At 38.9% G+C, this 21,823-nt stretch overlaps 2 protein-coding genes across 2 annotated transcripts in view; both read left to right on the forward strand.

Moving 5' to 3' along the window:
* Positions 1 to 1,575: 1,575 nt before the first annotated feature.
* On the forward strand, positions 1,576 to 10,505 carry LOC307254302 (mortality factor 4-like protein 1). Its single transcript, XM_080032622.1, has 12 exons — positions 1,576 to 1,732; positions 2,172 to 2,218; positions 2,306 to 2,373; positions 2,525 to 2,611; positions 2,741 to 2,821; positions 4,364 to 4,389; positions 4,530 to 4,618; positions 5,307 to 5,408; positions 5,550 to 5,638; positions 6,266 to 6,438; positions 8,444 to 8,528; positions 9,955 to 10,505. The coding sequence occupies exons 1-12, from the start codon at positions 1,693 to 1,695 to the stop codon at positions 10,037 to 10,039; spliced, it is 972 nt and encodes a 323-aa protein (XP_079888748.1). The 5' UTR covers positions 1,576 to 1,692; the 3' UTR covers positions 10,040 to 10,505.
* A 5,300-nt stretch (positions 10,506 to 15,805) lies between these two features.
* The window catches only part of uacab (uveal autoantigen with coiled-coil domains and ankyrin repeats b), a 44,146-nt gene continuing 38,128 nt past the window's right edge, over positions 15,806 to 21,823 (forward strand). The window contains exon 1 of the mRNA XM_080034008.1: positions 15,806 to 15,954. Coding sequence (XP_079890134.1) covers positions 15,907 to 15,954 — 48 coding nt within the window. The 5' untranslated portion in view covers positions 15,806 to 15,906. The remainder of the gene's footprint in view (positions 15,955 to 21,823) is intronic.

The following is a 21,823-nucleotide window of genomic DNA, read 5'->3' on the forward strand; positions in this document are numbered from 1 at the left end:
TGCTCAGTCTGTGTGAATCTCAGGACAGAGAAACAAGAGCAAATGATTCACTGAGGTTTGCCTTTCATTCAAAACATTTTTCAACTGTAAACATAGTTAAGGTGGTGTTTTCTTATTATTATAGGCCAATAAGCCTTCTGTGATGCGATAACCAATCATTAATTAACGTTATTATTAGTCGACTTGCTTGATTTCTTTATAAATAGCCTTAGAGACACTGGAGACACGTGGACATTTATTTACTGCAAATCGCGGCCTTTCGCGCGGATATGACCATACACAAGCACACATAGCGCTTTCTAGCACTTAAAAAAAAAGTTGGAAATCAAGGCAGCCCGCGCCCCCCCTGACAACTCACGGCGCCCCACCATTTGAGAAGCACTGCCGTAGCCTACATCAACACATAGGCCTACAGAACCAAAACAAAACTGTCATAGCGTTAAACGAAAAATCCAGAGTGTAAATACAATGATAGACTCAAGAGTAGCCTACTCAAAAACACAATTAATCCTACCAGCACAAATGAACCGGATGTGTGTTCAGTGAGTGTTCAAGGTGAAGAGTCCGTTGAGCAGAATTCTGATAGTTGTGTCACAGTTTTTACTTGAATTGCAATAACCACCATTTTACCACTGTAAAATGTTTATTATGCATAATATATCAAACAATTTGGTCATCATAATCCCAGTTGTTGGTGCTATGAGGTGCCATTATTTACATGCCTTGTATATTCCAGTGAAATCATGTTGTATATTTTATAGTTGGCCTAGACGGATAAAGCCAGAGATAGGCCTATTCTGTAATTTCTTATAATTGTCTGCAAATCCCATGAAAATACTTAAATCCACAATGAATGTAGGCCTACCCTACAAACATATAAAGCCTGTTAAGATTGATGTGGTTAAAGAGTCAAATATACAGTAGGCCTACTATCATCATGAGACCAATAATATACTAGCCCACTGAAAATGATTTGTCACTTTATTCAGATGCTGTTTGTGCTAGTTCATGCAGTGGTTTTCAATTTATCTGCACATCTTGGTAGGCTATTTGAAGTCGTTCCTGTTTAAGTTGTAGTACTTAAGTCTCCTGTCATAGCACATGATTTCTACTTCAGTGACATGAAAATTAGTTCATGAGAGAAAATGTTGCCTATTAATGATTATTTGATCGACAAAAAAGAATGTAAAGATCACATTCACATGACAGCATGGCGATTCACTACGTTCAAAGTGCATCAGGCGACCTTAAAAATGTAAATAAGTAAAAATTTGACTGCCTGCCCAATAAGGCTGAGAAAGCCTGAAGTAGCCACTCTACATAACGGTCATCTTTTTTGAGTCAGTTGCTAGATAGCACTATTAATATAAAAAAGGGTACAATTGAGTCAATTGTAAAAAAAAAAAAAAAAAAAAAGGGCAGCAAAACCAACTGCGCTGGAAATACTCAGCTAAAGTCTGTCAGATCTTTGGTCTGACTTTGTGTGATACTTTTTTGTATTTACGAGGTTCAGGAGGAGCGCCTGAACGCAGCGCAGCCCCGCGGCTCCACGGTGGTCAGGTGACCCAGCAGCAGCGGGCCATTCTCGGCTTCTCCTTCGCTTGGCTCAAATGTCGGAGGTGTTTGTGCCTGGAAGAAATGGACTCTGGCAATGCACGAATTTGATCATTCAGAGATCAGCTGAGTCTGTGAATGGCGCCAAAACAGGACCCTAAACCTAAATTTCAAGAAGGTCAGAACCGAAAAATAACACGTCTGTGAGAGGAGGGGGGCGGGTTTGTTGTTATTGTTGTTGCTGCTGCTCTAGCTCGACAATAGTGGGTCTTTAGGGAGGGAGACAAAGCCACATAGCCTTTATAACTGACTATATATTTGAGCAATGTATGTAAACGTACCTAAAATGAAGGTATATCAAAGCTACTCATCTTAAAATTAAGCTAAGGGTGTAAAACGGACGCTAACGTGAGGCTTACTGTTAGCTTAGCATGTTTTTATGCTAAACCTTTATTTATTTGACACTGACACACAAAGACGTCCCTGACGCCAAGTCAGCCCAACCTATATACGTTCAAAATCTAACCGAGGATCTCCACGATAGTCTAACGAGTTATTACACTTAAATATTGTTTTTACGCCACTTTCAGTCCTCACATTTGTGTCTCTCCTCGCAGGTGAAAGAGTCCTGTGCTTTCATGGGCCATTGCTGTATGAGGCAAAGGTTTGTTTCAATATTAACGTTACATGTGTGTTATGAGTTGGAACTGTACTGCATAACTGATGACCAGTGTGCTCTCTTGTTTGACAGTGTGTAAAGATCAACATTAAGGAAAAGCAGATTAAATACTTCATTCATTACAGCGGATGGAACAAAAAGTGAGCAGCTTGGTTTGGTTTTCTATCTCTGTTTCTCTGTGCTCATTGTCAGTTTATCTATGTGGTCTGAATGAAGCATTGAAGACCTTTTTTCATTATTACATTGTGATGAATAGATCAAGTCTTGACATATTTACTTTACATTCTGCAGCTGGGATGAATGGGTTCCTGAGAGCAGAGTTCTCAAATATGTGGACACCAACCTTGCGAAACAAAAAGAGCTTCAGAAGGCCAATCAGTAAGTGTCACTTTTTGCACAGAGGCTATTATCAATTAATTAACCACTCCTAATTTACAGTAAATTATATGGACAAATTTAACAATTTTTTCTATTACATTCTTCTCACTAATTTATTTTCCTCCCCAGGGACCATTATGTTGATGCAAAGATGAGGGGTTTAGCACCAAGCAAGAAGATTGCTGCTGTGCAGCAGAAAAATGTTGATCTGTGAGTATCCAACCTGTTTCCCACCTCGAATTCAATATATTGTAGACACATTGGCCCTCATTTATCAATTTTGCGTGGAAACTGGTGCAGATTCTGGCGCAAATACCTCCCTACGCCAGGTATGGCGTGGGATTTATCAAACAGGCGTATCTCGCCAATCTCAGCGTACGCCAGGCCATTATTGATAAATGCGGCGGATGAAAACTAGCGTACCACGCCCCTATATTTTCTCAGTTTAGAGGCCTCGCCCAGAGGTTTTACGACATGGATATGCGCAATACGGCACTTCCCTGAAGTAGAAATTGACAGAATAACAGCGAAAGTAGAAACAAAAGAGTTTCATTTCGGAGCATTAGCCTACAAGCAGCATCAAAGAACGACAGAAGGCAGCAGTTAGGAAGGAAATAACTGCTGCGGTCAACAGCGTTGGTGTTGACTCAAAATCGCCACTAAAAAAAGCGTGTTGCTGTTCTGAAATGCAACCAAATGGGGGTGCGGGGCGGCGGGCATAATATAAGTGGTGGAGGAGAAAAAGACGCACCAACTGTCCGATAATGGTCCCCATAAAATAAATACAGGTCTGCAGAGATTTGAATGATTAGAATGTATTGGCCCTTTTAGATAGCACTATTCAAAAGGGTTTTAAAAACTAAAAATAACACATTTAACGTTTTACTGTATGACAGCATGCGCTTGGCACGAGTGGTCAGCCCGGCCGTCAGCTGCACAAGCCGACCCGGCAGCGATCAGCTGTGAGAGCGCCCACAGTCCTGCTCCACCAGCAGACAGGAACAACGTGCCGGTTAACGGTGGAAATAAATCGCTCGCTTTAGCATTAATGACACATTAAAAGAGGAACTAACATCTACAAAGTGCGTCAAATAAATAAAATGTTAAGCTGAATGTTGTGCCGTGTATTTTTTTGTATCATAAAGAGCAGTGTATGTCTACTACATATGTAATACTTAGGCTAACATTTTGAATGAATGCAGCCCCCATGCCTCAGTGTCCCCCCAGCTGCTCCAAGACGGAGACAACTGCCCTTACGCAGTCCCATGCAGCCCTCCTAAGTGGCCGGTGTGCGCACTATTGAATCAGCTCTCCTACTCAGTTGCACACCATAAGCTGCTAATTTTTAAGTGATTAATATCTTTATTTCGGTCTTATTGCACTGCATTTGTATTATCTTCTAATAATTGTCCAACAAAGTCATCGGCTACCCGGCACAGCCTGCACTGCGAGTCCAAGCTGTTTTCAAATTTGCGTACACGAGCTGAGAGCTGGCGTGGGATTTGAGCGTACCCTACGCTCACGTCCATATTGATAAATGCCGAGATTTGCGTGGAAATGTACGTACACCCATTTTTCTGGTCTACGCAAGATTGATGAATGAGGGCCATTGTGTGTGTCGACAATAATGCTGGTCTGTCAATATGTATTTTGAATGGAGTAACATATGCATGTCATCACTATGTAGGTGAGCCACTCAGGGTCAATTTATAATATCATAGTGTCCTTACACTCCTTTCTTTTCCATCCTAGGAAAGTGAAAAAGGCAAAACAGAAAAGTAAGTAAAATGTTTAAATGACGCATTCATTAAAAAAAAGGTCATCAAATCAATATGTTTAAATAACCCCAAATCAAAAATTTAAAAAAACACGTCCTTAATTTTTACTTAATTTAAGCTGTGATGGCTGTATTGTTTAGTCCCAGGGCCGGGTGAAGGCACCAGCAGCGGAGAAACGCCACAGGGACCACGGAAGAAGAGGTCTCGGGTTGATCCCACTGTAGAGAGTGTAGGTATCATCAGTTAACACACATGAAAATACTTATGATACCATAGTCAAAATAATTATGACCTGCACACAAAGCAGCTTTTTAATAAAAGATAATGGTTATTATGTTATTTAACACATGCACATTGATGGGTATAAGCTGGTTGCAGACATTATTCTGTTCCAGGCCTACTTCCTGTTTCCAGCAACAGTAAAGAAGTGTCGGGATACAACTATATTGTACTTCAAAATACAACACTGCAACTTATTTAGTTCACATTTACTAATACAGACTTGCACCTGTATTCATTCATAAATCTAAATGTTCATTAAATTAAGTTATATCAAAGAAAAAAATATAGATTGTATTTAAATTGGATGTCAATATTTTAAGAATTCATACATATACCTGCATTATGAAAAATAGGAAAATGTTTAATATTGTAGAATCAGTTGTCCTTGTATGTATTATTTCAGTCACTACATTTCTTGTCATACTGGCATTATATGATATAATCTTTGTTGCATGACATTTCTTTCAAACATTTTAAGTTAGGCAAGTGAAAATCGCTTCAGTATCATACTAGTATTGTTGTAGTATTAAGAGAAAAGAGATGGAGAGGTATCCCTTTAACAATACACCCATTGTAAGAAGCAACACACAACTAGAACAAAATGGGAAGTTTTAAACTTTAGTCTCTGTGTCCAGGAGGATATGTTCACCAACCGTGTGGAGGTGAAGGTGAAGATCCCCGAGGAGCTCAAACCCTGGCTGGTGGACGACTGGGACCTCATCACACGACAGAAACAGGTGTGGAATAAAACACACACACACACACACACACTCACACACACCATAAAAGTTCACATGTTTACTATGAATACCTGACGACCCAGAAAATGGTCTAAATAGAAAATTCATGTGGACTTTTGCTTTTCCTGTCCCATTCAGTTATTTCATCTGCCTGCTAAGAAGAATGTGGAGACCGTCTTGGAGGACTATGCAAACTATAAGAAGTCTAAAGGAAACTCGGACAACAAGTACTAAAGAACACCCTACGTTCCAATTTTACATTTTCGGCCGTAATAACACATCCTGTGGATTTTTTCAATTATTCAAATCACTTCACTTCGTATCAAATCAATCTACAAATCAGAATCATGCAATGATAGCATGCCCACTATAAAATGTTAGATTTGGAGATTGGATGAACCAATTCTTTTAATGGAAGTTAGAAGGACTTCTTTTTTTAATAGAGTTTTTAAGGGGAGAAAAAGTCAATCAATCAAGTTTAGTTCAGAGCACAGCATCCCTGATTACTTACTGTTTTTTCTTCTGGGTCTAATGTTCTATCATCATAATTGATGGCTTCACAGCTTGTCAGCTGCAGATTCTGCAGTTTCACATTAACACATTTTTTTTCCTAGCTGGGGAACACACCATGTTCGTCGACTGTTTAACAACATCCCATTACAACATAAAACCTTAACTTTTAAGTACATAAACCGAAGCATGATATTAGCTTTGATTGGTTTTCTATCCCAAGGAACTTCAAATCTGTAAAAAACAATTGTTCTTTAAAGCTGCGCTTTCTTAGTCCTCCATCCAAGCTCTTTCCAGAGAAATATTTGACTTTTCTCCCCCCCCCCCCCTCTCCATTATATTAGGGAGTATGCAGTGAACGAAGTGGTGGCGGGGATTCGGGAGTACTTCAATGTTATGCTGGGCACTCAGCTGCTTTACAAGTTCGAGAGGCCGCAGTATGCCGAGATCCTGGCCGAACACACAGACATGCCGATGTCTCAGGTGTACGGAGCGCCACATTTGCTGCGCCTATTTGGTAGGGACCCTGGACACTCAGTAAAGCACACACATGTAAACACTACAACAGGCAATCAGAATGCATGGCAGCTCACATGTCAATGAACACCTCTGTCCTCACAAATACACAATGGTCAGTCTTAATAATAATCTGGCTCACCGGATATAGAAAGTGGAGATTGGGCTGGTGACGTATTCTCGGCAAACTCCTCCCCTTCCTCTTCCATGCTGTAGCCTTCTGTACTGTTTTGCTCTGCTCAGAACGGGAGACAACAGAAAGTGCACACGTGTTTGTTCAGCTGCAGTGCCAATAGTATCCAGCTCAAAGATTTTATGTAGAAGAAATGTTGGTGCACACACAGCGCACGTCATAAACGGCATCGGTCGGCACCCAAGACGATTGTGATTGGTTAAAGGAATGAAAACCAGCCAGGAGTTTTCCCCACAATCTCCGAAATGATATGGCGTGCTTCCAGACCATACTACGAGCTGTAGTTTGGTCTGGCTGTGCGCAAATAGTTTTAATATAATAGTTGGCCAAAAGGATGACTTTCTGTCATTTGAGCGCAAATGTGATTTTCCCATTTTTCTCCTAGTGGTTGAACAGTTTGCAGTTAGCAATGCTTGTGTGTGTGTCAGGTGAACTGATCACCACCTGCACTCCAAGTCTCACCCTGGATATAGAGATTGATCAGCAATTGTGTTTAACAAACACAGGAACTGTTCATTTATGCAACATTGTACACTGCATATGGTACACTATTGCTCTCCTCAGCGGATAAAACCAATTAACCCCACAAAAGGACAAGGTCAATATGATTTGCCAGGAAACATTAATGTCAATCACTAATCCAATATGATTAGTTTTTCAATAAAAATTTCTATAAAATGTATGATATAATGATACCTCGCTATTGTCATATAAAACGACAATATTAAACCATATTGGTTATCTATTGGCGCTTTTCCATTGCATGGTATCAGCTCAACTCGACTCGACTTGCATTTTTGGCGTTTCCACCACAAAAACATGGTACCTGGTCACTGGTAGCAGCTGATTTTTTGGTATCTCCTCACTCTAGGTTCCAACAGCGAGCTGAGCCGATGCTAAAAGGTGACGTCGGCCACTGATTGTCCAGAGACTACCGGCTTCATTCTGTTGTATATTCTCCCAAACTCTCCGTGATTTTTCGAGTGTATTTTGTCTTGCCCCGTGCAGCCTTCTCTGGCTCTCTTTCATTTGATTTGCATCGCAGATACGAAAAAACGTAATGAAATGTCCATATATTCGCTAAGCTCACCCAGTTGTGTTGGTTTTTGGGGATGTGACTTTAAACATACTGTACACGACACAAGAGGAGACATGTAGGGCAGCTAGCAGCTATATAGCCTATAGTAGCCAGCTTGGACAGAAATGATAGGGAGCGATTACAAGCCTCGGATTGCACTAACATAACATAATAACATAATGCTCGTGTTTACCTGCATAGGGATGTACGTGACGCATCCCTACAGCTGACTTGAGTTGCAGAGTCACACATTGGGACACCAATCCTCCCTTTTAATGGCCCGTTGCAATATTCTTCTTCTTCATTTAGCAAACAGATACATGGGGGGTATTACTAATTTTTGGCGGTTGGTTCAGTAAATAGTACAACAGCTGCTCGTAATTTCTCCTTTGCTACTTGGCTCTGGAGTCGGCTTTCTGCCCCTTTGTATGACGACCCCACCCACGTTCAGGAGGTACTATTTGCAGTGGAAAACGACCCGTGCTGCTACCAAAACAAAGTTGAGATAAGTCGAGTTGAGTCGAGTAGAGCTACATGTGCGGTGGAAAAGCGCCATATTGCACTGTTACTGGTCTTATTTTTAACAGTAGATTGACTGTAAAACACCTGTATGATCAGTTGTTTGAAATAGGCTGATCAATTTTCTTTATAAAGGGGTGTGGTAAATTATGCAAAAAAAAAAAAAAAAACAATTAGTAAAAATCTCCTCACATTTGTTGTTCCCTCTCCCGACAGTTCGTATTGGAGCCATGCTGGCCTACACTCCACTGGATGAGAAGAGTCTGGCTTTGCTGCTTACTTACCTCCAAGACTTCCTCAAGTGAGTTCAACCACCCACCACACCACCAGAGGCTCCATGTCATGTTCAACGCGAAAAAGATTAAGATCATGATTGTCAGAAGCAGAGGAGACAGACAGTCAACTGTCTGGCACTGCACTCAGTGTGTGCAGTGAAATTACATACTTGGGCCATATTATTGCAAATGACCGGTCTGATGACAAGGATATTTATAGGCAGCGTTGAAAGCTGTATGCACAAGTGAACATGCTGTGTCATAAGTTTAGTATGTGCTCTGTACCTGTCAAAATCTCACTCTTTAGAGCGTATTGTACACCACTGTAAACTTCCCACCTGTGGTGTCGTTATAAATAAGGCAGAAAACTTACAGTGGCTCATAATAACGGTATGAGGCTGCTGCTGAGAGCTCCCAGAAGCTCCAGTGCAAGCCATATGTTTGTCAGTGTTGGGGTTTATTTATGTGTAGGGCATGTGAGTCAGAAAACGACTTAATTGCAGTCTTGGCTAACCCTGTATGCAGTTCTATCAAGATTTTCTTACAGACTGTCGAACCATAAGCGAACATGTCTGTATGCTAGACATTGAATATTGTAGAAGGCTTTGTATTTTTTACTCTGTGTTTTAGCGTTCGTTTTTGTTGTTTGTAGTGATATGGATCCCCTGGGTCTGAAATAAAGAATGATCTAATCCCAGACTACTATCATTAAAGCCACTACGAGTAACATGGTCCGTTGGCGGCCCCTTTAGACTTTTATATAAAAACGTCTTTCTTTGCACTGATGGTCTCGTTTGCTGTTAAAGGTAATTTATGATTATCAGAGGAAACATGAGGCTGTTTAAAAGATATTTAAATGTTACTCGTAGCTGCTTTAACATTGATAATGAATTAAAGACGCTCCACTTTTGCTCAAGAAAAGAAGGATAAGAAAACATAGTGTAGATCCGTGTTAATTTAGTGTAATTAACAGGCTAGAAGATATTGTGGGTAGTCACGTGACAGACGTGGTTAAGTAGCCGCATTCAGTGCAAACGAAAACATAAAGGTTGTCTGTTCAAAATGTATTCCTCCTATTAGGACTGCAGTTTAACAAGATAGAGGGTTGAGTGATTATCTTTCTTTCTTTTAAAGCCTGTTGTGCAAATCCTCTCTGGAAAAAGACATCCTTCACTATTGTATCAATATATAAAAACTGTAGCATAACTCAAGACCTGAGAATATAAACGTAAAGATGGGCACCAGACATACAATTAAGTGCAATTGATTCCTTCTATATGCAGATTTAGTCTCATAATGGGAGAAAGTACAGTTGAAATGCAACGGAAGAATAGGTATATGGTGTGAGTGTGTGCTTCTATTAAGGAAAAGTAGAGGAGTTTAAGGCCATGTCAATGTATAAAAACACTCAACCGAATCAACAATGACAATATATCTTCCCATTGAATTCAGGTACCTGGTAAAGAATTCATCCAGCCTCTTCAGTGCCAGTGACTACGAGGTGGCGCCCCCCGAGTACCACCGCAAGGCTGTGTGAGGGCTCCAAGCACACGTGTTTCACATGTAAAAAATATAAATAAAATATCACTGCCCTTTTTAGTGCAGACTTGGATAAGATCTTTCCGCTTGCACTGATATGCTTCACCCACAAACAGTTTCAGAAGCTTGTCACAGTTTAAAGAAGAAGAAGAAGAAGATTTTTTTGCTGAATCTCTCTCCTCTTTTATCTCCTTGTGTTCCTTTTCTTTCACTTCTTTGATAAGACAAAAGACAAAAAAAGTGTTTTCCCTGAAGACAAGTTTCCACAAGCATCTCTCTGGTGTTTTGGTGCATTCTGTCTGATAGATATTTGTTACTGTTGCATGTGTGTATTTATTAGTGCTTCTTCTGCCACATTGAGGTGCAATTTAATGTTGAACATCATGGTCAGCATTCAGCAGTGTTTTTGTATCTGTATCTGGTGTATTTGTATCATTTTGTAAAAAAGAAAAAAAAGGTTTCGACACAATATTTACGTTGTTTACTGTGTTTTCTTGTGAGTCACTTTCCTTTAGAGATACATTTTGCAAAGTGTGACTAATGACACAATAGCTAGATAGATACTGATGGAGAAAAGGCACATAAACTGACACTGTAAAAAGAGATTTCATATTTATCTGACAAGACACACAGGGAAAAAACATCCATCTTTCATGCACATGAAAAATCACAATTGATCCTGTTTTAAAGAGGGTGATTCAATTTTGATTTAAGAATTTGCTATTCAAGACTTTCATGTCCAAGACAGTCAGTGCGTTACAGACTTAACAACATATGAACAGGTCTCTCTTGTAAATGAGACCCTGGGTCTCAATGAGATTTTACCTGTATAAATAAAGGTTAATAAAAAAAATATGACAGAATACACCATAGGGGAAGGTGGGGTGATTTGTGCAACTTTTTACTCAAAGTGATTTTAAAGTGAGGCCTTGACAGTTATGTCTCCAACTCAAATATGTACATATATTTCAGGATGTTGTGCATCCCTGGCAATAAAAACTTTGGATCTGGAATAAACTGTTTAAGAAATATAGCTTTCGGAAAAAAAGTTGTCTTGTCGCACAAATCACCCCACGTAGTGGGGTGATTTGTGCGTCATTGTGTCACAATGACAAAGTCACCATCATCATCTTTCTGGCCATCTGAACTCTCATCAGTGGTGTCGTTAAGTGGAATTGAGATGTCACTCTCTTCTGAGCTACTGTAGACAATCACTTTCTTTTGGTGACCAGCGTATACAGCCATGCCACTGGCACAACTCTCAGAAATGTACTTTGCACTAGTTGCTCCGTGCTTGTGGAACCAACTGCCACCTGACAAATGTGATTCCCCCTACATTACTGCCTTTAAATCAAGGCTCAAAACCCATATGTACACCCTGGTGTTTCCTCCCCATTAACCTCTGCACTACTTACTTACCTCTGCACTACTATCTGTGTTTATGTGGATGTATGGGCTTTACGTCTTTTATTTTGGTTATTGTTATTTTACCTTCATTGTTTACCTACTGAATGCACTATGTACAGCACTTTGGACAGTGCAAACTGTCATAAATGTGCTTTTATAAATACATTTTACTTACTTACTTACTTATAACTCACCCAGGCCCTTGCGCACAAATCACCCCATCCCCAGAATTTTGGATAATAGGCATGATGCAGCAATTTAGGGTTGACATTGTGCTAACTATATAGACTCAAAGTGTAGCATACCAAAGCACTAAAACATGTGTCAAATGTTTTCAAACGTGTCTATAATTGTTCAGACACAATAATCAAAAAACCTTGATCATGGAAATTTTACTTTGAAAGGCAAAACACAGTTTTTTGAGCTTAAATGTGCTTATATCTTATTCCTTGTGTCTCCCTTCTTTACAGGATGAGTCAAATGGATGGCTCTTCTTAAATATGTGGTCACATTTCCAATTTCTTCCACGGTTTTCTAGAAACAAGGGGTTTTGCAACTTCCAAAATGCACAAATCACCCCACCTTCCCCTACATATCCCAGTATCATAATTAATTAAAAAAAAAATTAAATACAGTCGGCAATGCTAATTCACACATACTGCAGTGTAGATGGTTCCAATTCTCTCAGAAATACCAGAGTTTGTTATCACAGTCGTTCTGCAGAAGATTCAGCAACATGCTTCAAGAAGAATGTGTTTGATTTTAGAATTCAAGATATGTAATTCTATATAGATCAAGGCTGTATTAGGCAGAACTCCAAGGGCACTGGCAGCTCGAGCAGTAGTAGGCTACTATGTGACAATTGTCTTTTGGTCATTGAATATTTATTTGAGAATTTGCTACTTTCAGTCACGATATCAGCTAGCGTGATTCAGGCTTTAAGGTCTGACCTCATTGTCTACAGTTTAAACATTTTCCAGATAAAAAAGCAATAGGCCTACCAGACTGTAAAGTTAGTTCAGTACAAAATATATGAATTCATAACTTGCCCGTATTAATGTTACATTATATTATTGGATAACTGCTGGTGTGTTCACAGCATTTTACTCTAGCATGTCGAGATGGTAGTGTTGAGTAGTTTATAACAAACATTTTGTGGGATGATTACATGTTTGTATGTATATTCAAAAAGGAGAGTAGCCTACTAGACTGGAGTAAAAAGCAAGATGTACTGTATTTAAAAAAAAATATTTAAGTAAAAGTAGGAAGAATCATAATGTAGGAATACACGAATAAAGTGTCACTGGGAATGAAAAATTAACTTGAGTACAGCCTGTGAAGCCTCCTCTACCTCTAACTGTCTGCCCCTGGGCCCGACAGCAACCCCAGTCTTACTTAAAATCAGACTACAGAAGTATCACTTGGCCAGTGTGTCTCTGCATAGGTATCTCCATGGAAACCAAGTTGCTATGGAGTCGAGGACAAAAAAAAGAAGCAATTAACTGGTTATATATTTCTTAGAAGTCAAGAATTCTACACAACAGAAAAAAGTAGGGAGCAGCGGGGGACAGGAAACAAAGAACAAATTCTGTTTGCTCCGATTTATTGAGACATCCAGATGCCTGGTAGTGATTTAAGCAAAATGTTAAATGTCTGAGCGGTTACTCTATTGTAAGTTAGTAGTAGGCTTCACTTATACTCCAAACCAACTATCCAATCCCATAGATAGGAGTGTATTTGTTTCCATAATGCAAGCTTACCCGTAATAGGCCCACCTATTACTTATGTATTGATCGACCATTGGTACTATAGACCACAAGGGGGCAGCTTTTTGTCCTCCTTTGCCCGTTAGTGATAACATCCCTGTTGACCCACATTTCAAGTTCATATCTTTAGGCCCTAATTGATATATTTATATCAACTTAGCCAGTGGTATGGAGGAAGCACTTAGATCCTTTACTTAGCCTAATTAAGGTAGTATTACCAAACTGTAAAAGTCATGCCTTGAACATGTTACTGAAATAGAAATAGACCAATGTAAGCATAATAGCCTACAGGCTACATAATGTAATAAAAGTTAAGGTGTTCACTGTAGGAAAATGTGCCGCGGTTGTTCTGTTATACAATTATATTATTAGAACATTGTTTTTTAATTTATTTGATAATGATTGTTTATGATTCTGGATTAATCTGCTTATTATTTTCCACTATTGATACATTTTTCCAATTGTAAAAATAATAATGAATAAAATAAAAGAATATTGAAGTAAGCAAGTGATACCTTCAAAATCTTTGTTTTGTCGAACCAATACTACAACAACAAAAAAAGTTCAAATAATTAAAATAAATCAAAAGAAAAGCAAAACAAATCTTCACATTTGAGACAATCAGCAAGTTCTGGATTTATGCAGTGCTCCATTTTCCTTGGTATATGTATTACCATGTGCATACTTGAAACCAATGTTTTTAAGTTGAACAACAAAACAATATAATAGGCTACTGAATCTATCAGCCATTTAAAGCTCTGGCCTAATATGATTTGTACTGCTCCTTTCAGTTTCAAGTTTGTTTCATGGACAGAACACAAACATGTCCATTTCCTTTGGGTCAATCACTTAGATACCGCATACTTACATTCTACTGTTATGGTCAGCTGCTTATGTACCATGTGCATACTTTAAACCAATGTTATTAGGTTGAACAACAAAACAATATAATACTGAATCGATCAGCCATTCAAAGCTCTGGCCCATTAGGATTTGTATTGCCCCATTAGTTTCAAGTTTCATGGACAGAACCAATACAAGTCCTTGTTTCCTTGGGTCAATAGTGACCGCCTACTTACATTTTACTGTACATAATGGTCAGCTTAATGGTTTAGTAAAACGATGAAGATGCTGTACAGTTAGCAGCACAGTGACAGTCTCACTGTTTCAAGACATTTTCTCACAGGTGGATATTTCGTTTTTTAATCCAAGTCGTTTATTAAAGTTGATAGATTGTCAAGTGTTTGTTCAAGGAAGTAGGCGTGAAAATAAAGATGACGAAATGAGACATAACAAGCAAATGTAAATGAGACATATTTTATTCAGAGTAATACTGGTTAACTGTTTGTGTAGTTTCAACTCAATCAGTTTAATTACTGGCGTTATATAATCAATTTGAGACATGGCTTTTTATATTTGGTAATAAATGCACTGTAGTCATGCAAAATAGTTGGGACAGTTAATGGCTTTCTCTGGTTCATTGGTTCTTGTGCACAGATTATTATAGGCCTATATGTGTCTATTCCACTTTGCAAAAGAATACAAAATGCAGCTGCTTCACTGAGGTAAAGGTAGCGATAGTGTATTTTAATGTCTGCTTTTTGTTATCAAAACTATTATGGAAGACGTTCCTAGTCGAATAACTGAAACATTAACATATTGCATCAACACATATCATAACACTTTTCATTTTGACACAATAGTGTTGTTATATTTACAGACTTACACAAGTATTATATTTTTGGGCTTTATTTTGAATGAGGACCTGACTTCAGATTAGTTCTCTGGCTTTTGGAGGTTGATCCTGTTATGGGACCTCATATCTTGAAAATTCATGGCTGATGATTTCTTCAACATTTGTGATGATTTAAACTTAATGTGTTAGTAACGTTTAGATAATTTCTAATCAATGCGTTGTCACACAACTGGGTTTTTTATTGCCTTAGTCCTAGTTCATGTGGACTTTGCACCTTTATGTCCACACATCACATGCTATAAAAAAAACACTAAGCCAGCGTCTAGGCCTTAAAAGTAGCCTACGCCAAGGAATATTTCCTGATGATATGAGATAGTAGGCTTAGCTGTAGCCTATATTGTAGGCTACGCTAGGCCTATATGGTTCCACAAATGCAAGTTGGCCTAGGCTACCTCAGACGTAGGCCTACACATAAAGCTTCAAGAGACACCTGTTCAGTGACATGATGTAGCATAGGCCTATAGCCTACCTAAACATAGCCTATAGCCACAAGGAAAATATAATGTAAATAATAGACATTTTCAGTAAATAATAGATATAGTGCAATATTTAGGTTTCTTACACGTTTAAGGTCTTTATCCAGGTGTTTCGGTGTTCAGGTGAGCCTGACGTCACGCCAGGTTTTTTCTGCACTATTCCCAGGATGTCTCCAAACGTCTCCCATCGACGTTACACAAGGAAGTCCTGCCCCCCGATGCTGCCAATTGGATCAAAATTAAACAAAACCGCGCACGTTTCAGTTTGATTGGCTCAGCCGCTTGTCAATCAAAGCGCGATCAGAGCTTGCGGTTAGGCGTCAGGTGAAACTCGCCCAGTGAGGAAAAGGGGACGGAAAACTAAGTTCGTCTGCAACTTTCTGGGAAGTTTTTTAGAATAGTATTTATGAATTTAATCACCAAAGGAAACCTGTAGCATTAGGAACCACCACATTACAAGATGAAGAGCCTCAAGTATCGATTGAAAAAGCACGAAGTTACCATCACGGTGAGTTGAAAACTGTTATTGTTTTTTCTTGCATTCGCTCAATTGTGCTAATATTCCCGTCTCCCAACGTTGAAATAGCAATAGGTTGAGGCACGATGCTAATGCTAGACGTTGTGCTTTAACATGGGCAGGTTTGTAACCCTGACCCTCTGTCCTCAACAACCACTTTACCCGCAGTCATGTTCCCACGGGGGCTGTGGTGAGGTTGGAAAATACACTACCAGAAAGTTTTTGCACCTGCAGCCCTGCGCGCGAGCACGAGCAGTGGATGTGGCCCGACACATTTTTATAAGACTGCATGTATTCAGGTCCAGGTTTTTTTTTTGTTGTGATCTGGCCTTTTTCAACGGTAGGTGACTTTGGCGGTGGTGTTGTGATTCACAAAGCGCCCACGAGAAGAAAAACAAATCAGTGCCCGGGACACCCATGGTTTCCAAAAACTCTGCCTACTTTTTATCAGAGGTTCCTTTTGCGACTTGGAATAACCAATATACTGGGGTTTCACATTTGGATTTATTCATCTTTTGTGCAACATCATGTTGGATGTGATATCTCCTGTAGGGCTCAGTCCAAATTACATTCAGTTAGCCAACTGGTTTATTAGTTCCACATAACTACAGCTAATGCAGTCTAATACAACAGTTCTGCTGGAAATGGATGCTCAGTTTATGTTGAAACTGTGTTGAATCAACTTTATGATGAGTGTTTCAAATATTTTGTACCACCCAAAAAAGGGTTATATCAATATAGCCTATAGATTGAATGTTTATCACTATAACACAACATCACAAACTAGGACTGGAAATAATGATCTTCAAATTATAACCTTCATGAAGGCCAGATTATTTTGAAGGGTGACAGTGGATTTAGCACGCTGTACACCGTGTAGCCTACATCTTTACCCAATATGCTGTAGGCCTAATTCTACATCTAAGAAACTGGAAGGCTTAAATAACATCAAACCTTACATTTCTATGTAATGTTTTGCAATTAGCCGCCGAGGCTCCATGGCACCGTAGATGCACAGTAGGGCATTCCAGGAATGTCAGTGATTTATTTCCGCATGTAGAGGTGCCGAATCAACAACACAATATCATTAGTTGTACAATGAGAAACTACATCATAGGCCATAATGTTTAATTTATTCCTCACAATCCAGCAGTAGCCAGTAAACTTTGCTTAACAGACGGCCATTACAATCCTGCACAGATCAACCTTTTAGTTGGTGTTTGGCAGTGCACTCTGTTTTCCGCTCCTGGCAATTACCATGAGAAAAGGCACAAAGCCAGAGGAGCTGTGTGTGGTAAACTATCTGGCCCTTTTTAAGAGGGAGGAGGGGGGGAAGCCTGTCAGGAATGTTTTGGTATTGTATTCACATTGATTTAAAACATTTTTTTCCTGCAGTGTTTTCTGTACCATTTGTTTAAAAGCTACCTTAGGAGGAAACAGTCTTAAGGAAACTGACATGTGATGATTTCCTAACATTCCCACTGACTGTAGGTACCTGTAAATCCCCTTACATACATTGTTTTATAGACATACTGTACCATATGTCCCAATTTGTATACTGCTATGCTGAGACAAACAGTAGTTTATCCACTTTCTATCGTGTCATCACCACCTGCTTCATGTGTGCCCTGGCTGAAACCATTGATGTTGTTAAAAACATGAATAAATCGTATACGTAAACAGCATACGTAAAAAACATATACGGTTTAGCATCAAGTCTTTTCTGCATGCTTTCATTAAGTGCCCTTCTCATTGGTGCGCAATGCCTGAGAGATGACCTCACTAACCCTTTCCTGGTGGGATGACTAATAATTAAGAAAACTACATTGGTATTTTCTGAGTGGGAGAGGCAAAGGGGAATTCAAAAGGGAACTTTCAAGTGGGAACTGGCCAAAGACAACAAATCAGTGGAGGAAACTGTATCTGTTCGTTGTACATGCACAGTGTACATTTTTTATCTCATCCCGATATGAATTACATTTATTTTCTTAATAGAAGAAGCCAAACTCTCTTTATTACTCTACTTGACATTGTCTGAAAATGATACTTCTATTGTGTTTTGCTCTGTCGAGGGCTGACAATTCACAAATTAAAAAAGTTAAAGCTGGGGTGGAGGATTTGGGGAGAAAATGGCAGTTGGGATAGAAATTCGAATTCAAATACCTCAATCGCTCCACTTGTTCTCTTTGGTCTCACCCCTATGGTCCCTCCCTGACACGCTCTACACCAACAAAGTCGTGCCAAAGTGAATGGACAGTCCCAACATCCAATAAGAACAGAGAATCGGAGCCTCGCTCTGATAGGTCAAAGTGTACAGCTCATGTTAACTTTGACCGATCAGAAATCACATACCCCAGCTTTAATTTAATTTGATGCAATATCATTTATTTTGTTGATCGCATAGCATACTGTTTAGATAATTTTTTCGTAATTTGAAACTGGGAAGTTATTTGGAGTTTAGAGGGACAGAAGCAGACAGGAGAAACTTGGGAAGAAAATAGAGTAACTGGATTTCCTGGTTAGCTTTGAGGTAGTGTTGTTTTTGGCGGCCTGTTTTAAGTTTAGTTTTAGTCTAGTCTTTGTGTCAAACTGTCATTTTAGTTTTTATTAGTCTTAGTCACGTTTAAACTTTTTTTTAGTCTAGTCAAGTTTCAGTTGACTAAAAGTCTTGAGCTTTTTAGTCTTCTCTTAGTCAGAATTATCTGGGACTATTTTCGTCTAGTCTCAGTCAACAAAAAATAATGACATTTAAGTCTAGTCTTAGTCAATGACATTTGTATTTTAGTCTTTTTAGTAATGCAATTATACCCAGTTAATATAGTACAATTACCTAGTATAGTACAGACAAAATCTAAATGTTCAAAAAGTCCCCCATTTCACAAGTCAAACAAGGTTATCTTATCTTATTATATTATTTTTACCTTATAGACTCAAGAATACATGCAATTCCAGACACGGAAGACACTCTGATTTAATTTACATCATATTTATTTGAGCTACCAAACATGTAAGAATGCCGGATACCTCAACCTGAACAGCAGTCTGGTGGAGCTCGGACAGCTTCTCTTTGTTTTTCAAAATCTCCTGTCTAATGACGTATCCTACATTTATATAAAATAAATAGGCCTAAATAAAATAGCTTCAAATAACAATGCCAGAAAAAATGTACATTACATTCAAGTTTAATTAAGAGAAAAAAGGTTCTTGAATGCTAGAGATAGGCCTACTAAAACATAATAACAAAGTGCAAATAACATGTTTGTGTATGACTTGTATTGGTTGTAAACTGAAGTCAGATTTTGTATTACAAGATATAACACAAATGATTTGAACCATGCGATTGGAAGCACAGACTGCATACAGTGGAATTCGTTGACAGAACTTATTACATGGCACTTTGAAAATCCTATGTAAATCACAGCATTCTACAGGTCTGTTATTTCCAGCAAGACAGACCGCTGTCAAGGGTATAATGACCGTTGCTAAGGACCTGCGTCATAGTTTTGATGGATAGACGTCCACACACAGGGCTACTACTCGTTCAGAAAACACTGGAATACTTTTTCAACATGCCTTTGCATGTATCAGGAGAGCAGGGAACACAGGAGTCATGGTTAATGTCCGACAGGAATCCAGTCTAGACGACGTGAGTACGTTTGGCCGCATATTGACAGTTAGCCTAACTTCAGGCTGCAGCCCGCAATGTAAATGTTCAGCAGTCATTTTCTCCGTGAATTGTGTTATTGATTTATCACCTGCTAACTTCCTGCTATTTCAAAATAAAAGCCAACTCACGTTTGTCTAGTAGTTAAATGTTCACGTTAAGCCAGTGAAATGCTTTTAATCTGAAGCCGTAGCCTGTTTGCAGCCCAGAGACTCAGGAAACAGAAATATTCCAAAATAATAATAATGGCGAGACAAAATAGCCTTATAACATTTCGTGTCCTCTCGTTTTTGTCAATGAACATGAAGAGATATTTTAGCAGAGTTTTCGTTTTTGTAAACCACATTTAGTCCCGTTTTTATTAGTCAACAATAAAGCATTATATATTTGATTATAGTCTTCGTCACATGACCACCATTTACGTTGCGTCTCATCTCGTTTCTGTCATGTGATAAAGGTTCGTTGACGACGATATTTTGTCATATATTTCGTTGACAAAAACAACACTACTTTGAGGTCAGTCTGATCTGTCTGTCACACAGTCTGTTATCACTGTAAACAAAATGTCTTCAGTCATTCTGTATTGCGAGACGTCACTAACACCCCTAATGGAAAAAGCTCATTCATACCAGTGACGTGGATTCTGATGCTATCAATAATTTCTTCTGCAGCTTACCTGCAATCAAGTCTTTCTTGGGCAGATTCATCAATGTCCTTGCCAGGCCACAATGAGAAGGAACACTGTGGCCTTGCTTTGCAGTTTGATCACAAAGTGCAAGATCGTGATGACGATTTTATGAGTATAAGACTGCATTAAGAGCTGTTGGTTGGACTGAGGAAAACACATTCTAGACCATATTCCGTTGAGCGGTTTTAGTATTGTAAACAACATACAAATTACAATGAATACAAAACAATATTTTCAAGAGTGGGTTTTGCAAGTATCCACCCACACTGGAGCACAAGAGCTACGTGATGCACGTTTTGCCCAGGGTTTATGTAAACAAAACAATTTTTTCCATATGATTTTTCCATAAATGTTATATTTAAAAAATTTACCTTTTCAAATGTTTCATAAGAAAATAAATGTACTCCACCGGAATGTGTGTGTGGGAATATCAGCGGTTAGATTCAGTTGAAATTAAAGTAATTTCGCCACACCCCCATATGGACCGCTGGCATTCGGATTAATCATCAAAGGCATGTTGGAGTGTGTGCAGCTCTCTTTTGCTGCTGAAAAGCTCTCACTTATACCAGCTGACAATAAAGATTAGTGGTCGACCGGTATGGGTTTTTTAATGGCCGACAGTCAGCCAATTGCATTATTTTGATTTAGATGGGAAAACAATCGAAACATATTTCTCTTTTTATGAAATAAGCAACTAAAAGTGACGGATATCCGTCTGACGGCTGCTAGAAGAGCAATAAGTTTGTTTTGTAGCATCAAGAGTGTTTGTACCTGGGAGAACAATGGATGAGTCATTGAAGATTCCTAACAACAGGCTTGTGCAGCAGTTTAATTGTTGTGCGACTTGAGTTGGGCGTATTATTGAGTGATATCTGTTTGTGACAAATCCTAGTTCCACCGGTCTTGTAATATTTAAGAACTGCTTAATATTTTTACTATCCACTTGGAATTATGACTTATTTCTAACTGTATACTGAAAGCAGTGTTGTAGTACTTAAGACCGGTCTTGGTCTCTGTCTCGATCGGAATCAACCAGAATATTTTTTTCTCTGTCTTCTACCGTATGTATAGTGTCAGATCAGATTTACATTTGTAAGGGGAGTTTTGCTATGTACTTGCATATTTCCCTGCTTCTTTGTGCTCCTAATTGCACCTTCTCATTCTTCTGTATTCCCCCTCAGTTTGCCTCAAGGCTGAAATGTAAAAGCCTCCTTCTCCCCTTGAATGGTGTTATTTCACAAAGAGAGCAGGGCTGGGAGGTGTTAATGATGCTATGGTAGGATAGAGGAGCCAGATGGAGTTGGACTGTATTGTTGTTAGGAAGCCGAAGCAACTCTGATTTCGATGGTTTCAAATTATCTCCATTTGCTGAATTGTTCATCAGAAACGATTTCTTACCATTGTCCTGTTGTTGAACGCTAAAGTGTAGTAGTACAATGATGATATTGATGACATAGTGAATGAGAGAAATGTGCGTTATTGTGGAGAGTTGAGACTACCAAAAGGTT

The sequence above is a fragment of the Ammodytes marinus genome (genome assembly GCF_949987685.1).
Source record: "Ammodytes marinus genome assembly, chromosome: 1".
Taxonomy (NCBI): Eukaryota; Metazoa; Chordata; class Actinopteri; order Uranoscopiformes; family Ammodytidae; genus Ammodytes; species Ammodytes marinus.